Source organism: Tupaia chinensis, unplaced genomic scaffold (assembly GCF_000334495.1).
Source record: "Tupaia chinensis unplaced genomic scaffold, TupChi_1.0 Scaffold139696_1, whole genome shotgun sequence".
Lineage (NCBI taxonomy): Eukaryota > Metazoa > Chordata > Mammalia > Scandentia > Tupaiidae > Tupaia > Tupaia belangeri.
In genome coordinates this window covers 347,232-348,032 of record NW_006199577.1, presented here as the reverse complement: position 1 = coordinate 348,032, position 801 = coordinate 347,232, and the positions used below count along the sequence as shown (strand labels likewise).

At 44.7% G+C, this 801-nt stretch overlaps 1 protein-coding gene across 1 annotated transcript in view; it reads left to right on the top strand.

Moving 5' to 3' along the window:
- Positions 1–430: 430 nt before the first annotated feature.
- RIPPLY1 (ripply transcriptional repressor 1) overlaps positions 431–801 on the top strand; it is a 27,794-nt gene continuing 27,423 nt past the window's right edge. Inside the window, exon 1 of the mRNA XM_014593065.2 lies at positions 431–495. Coding sequence (XP_014448551.2) covers positions 431–495 — 65 coding nt within the window. The remainder of the gene's footprint in view (positions 496–801) is intronic.

Below are 801 nucleotides of genomic sequence, written 5' to 3'. Positions count from 1 at the left end.
TTCTATTTGAGAAAGCCAATTGTTTAAGCCAAAAACTTTAGTCAGCCTTAACTCTACTCTTTTCTCTGGTTTTCTGATTCTCCACACCTCATCTCATCTGAAGTCTCATCTGACTGTCCAGTTTTACCTCCAAAATACAGTTCTTTCACCCACCCATTGGTTCCCACTTCTACGTCTATAATTGCCTTCATCTCTCACCTGGACACTAAACTAGCCTCCTGATTTTTTTGCTTCTACTCTTAGCTGTCTACAGTCCATTTTTCCCACAGTAGCTCCACATAATTTGGGCCCCAGGTTGCTCTCCAAACATTTCATGCTACTCTCCTCACTCATTTCCCTACCGGCTTCCTTTCAGTTTCTCAGATCTCTCTCTCCCTCTCTCTCACCTCTAGGCCTTTATGAATCCTGTTCCATCTGTGTGGAAATCTTTATGGACCATGAACCCACTCCACCTACAGCTGACTTTGGAAAATTTCTTAATCTTCAGGTCTCAGGGTAAGCTTTGCTTCCCTGTTTCTTGATAACCCTTTGTCAGCTGCCCTGCCTCTCTTCCTCCAAAGTACCTTATTATCCTTGTTATTTCCCCACCAAGTGTTCTGGGTCTATATTTGCTGTTCTCCCCACAGGACTGTGACTGCCTGGAGGGTTTGGCTTTCATTTGTCTTTTTTTATTTTTCTTTTCTTTTTTTGCTGGTAGGCACCAGCCATCCAGAGAGAGACTGAGAGGGAGAGGAGAAAGCACCTCCTGGGGAATTGTCCTACTGCAATTGCCTCTCCTCCATTCACGCCCACCACACACAC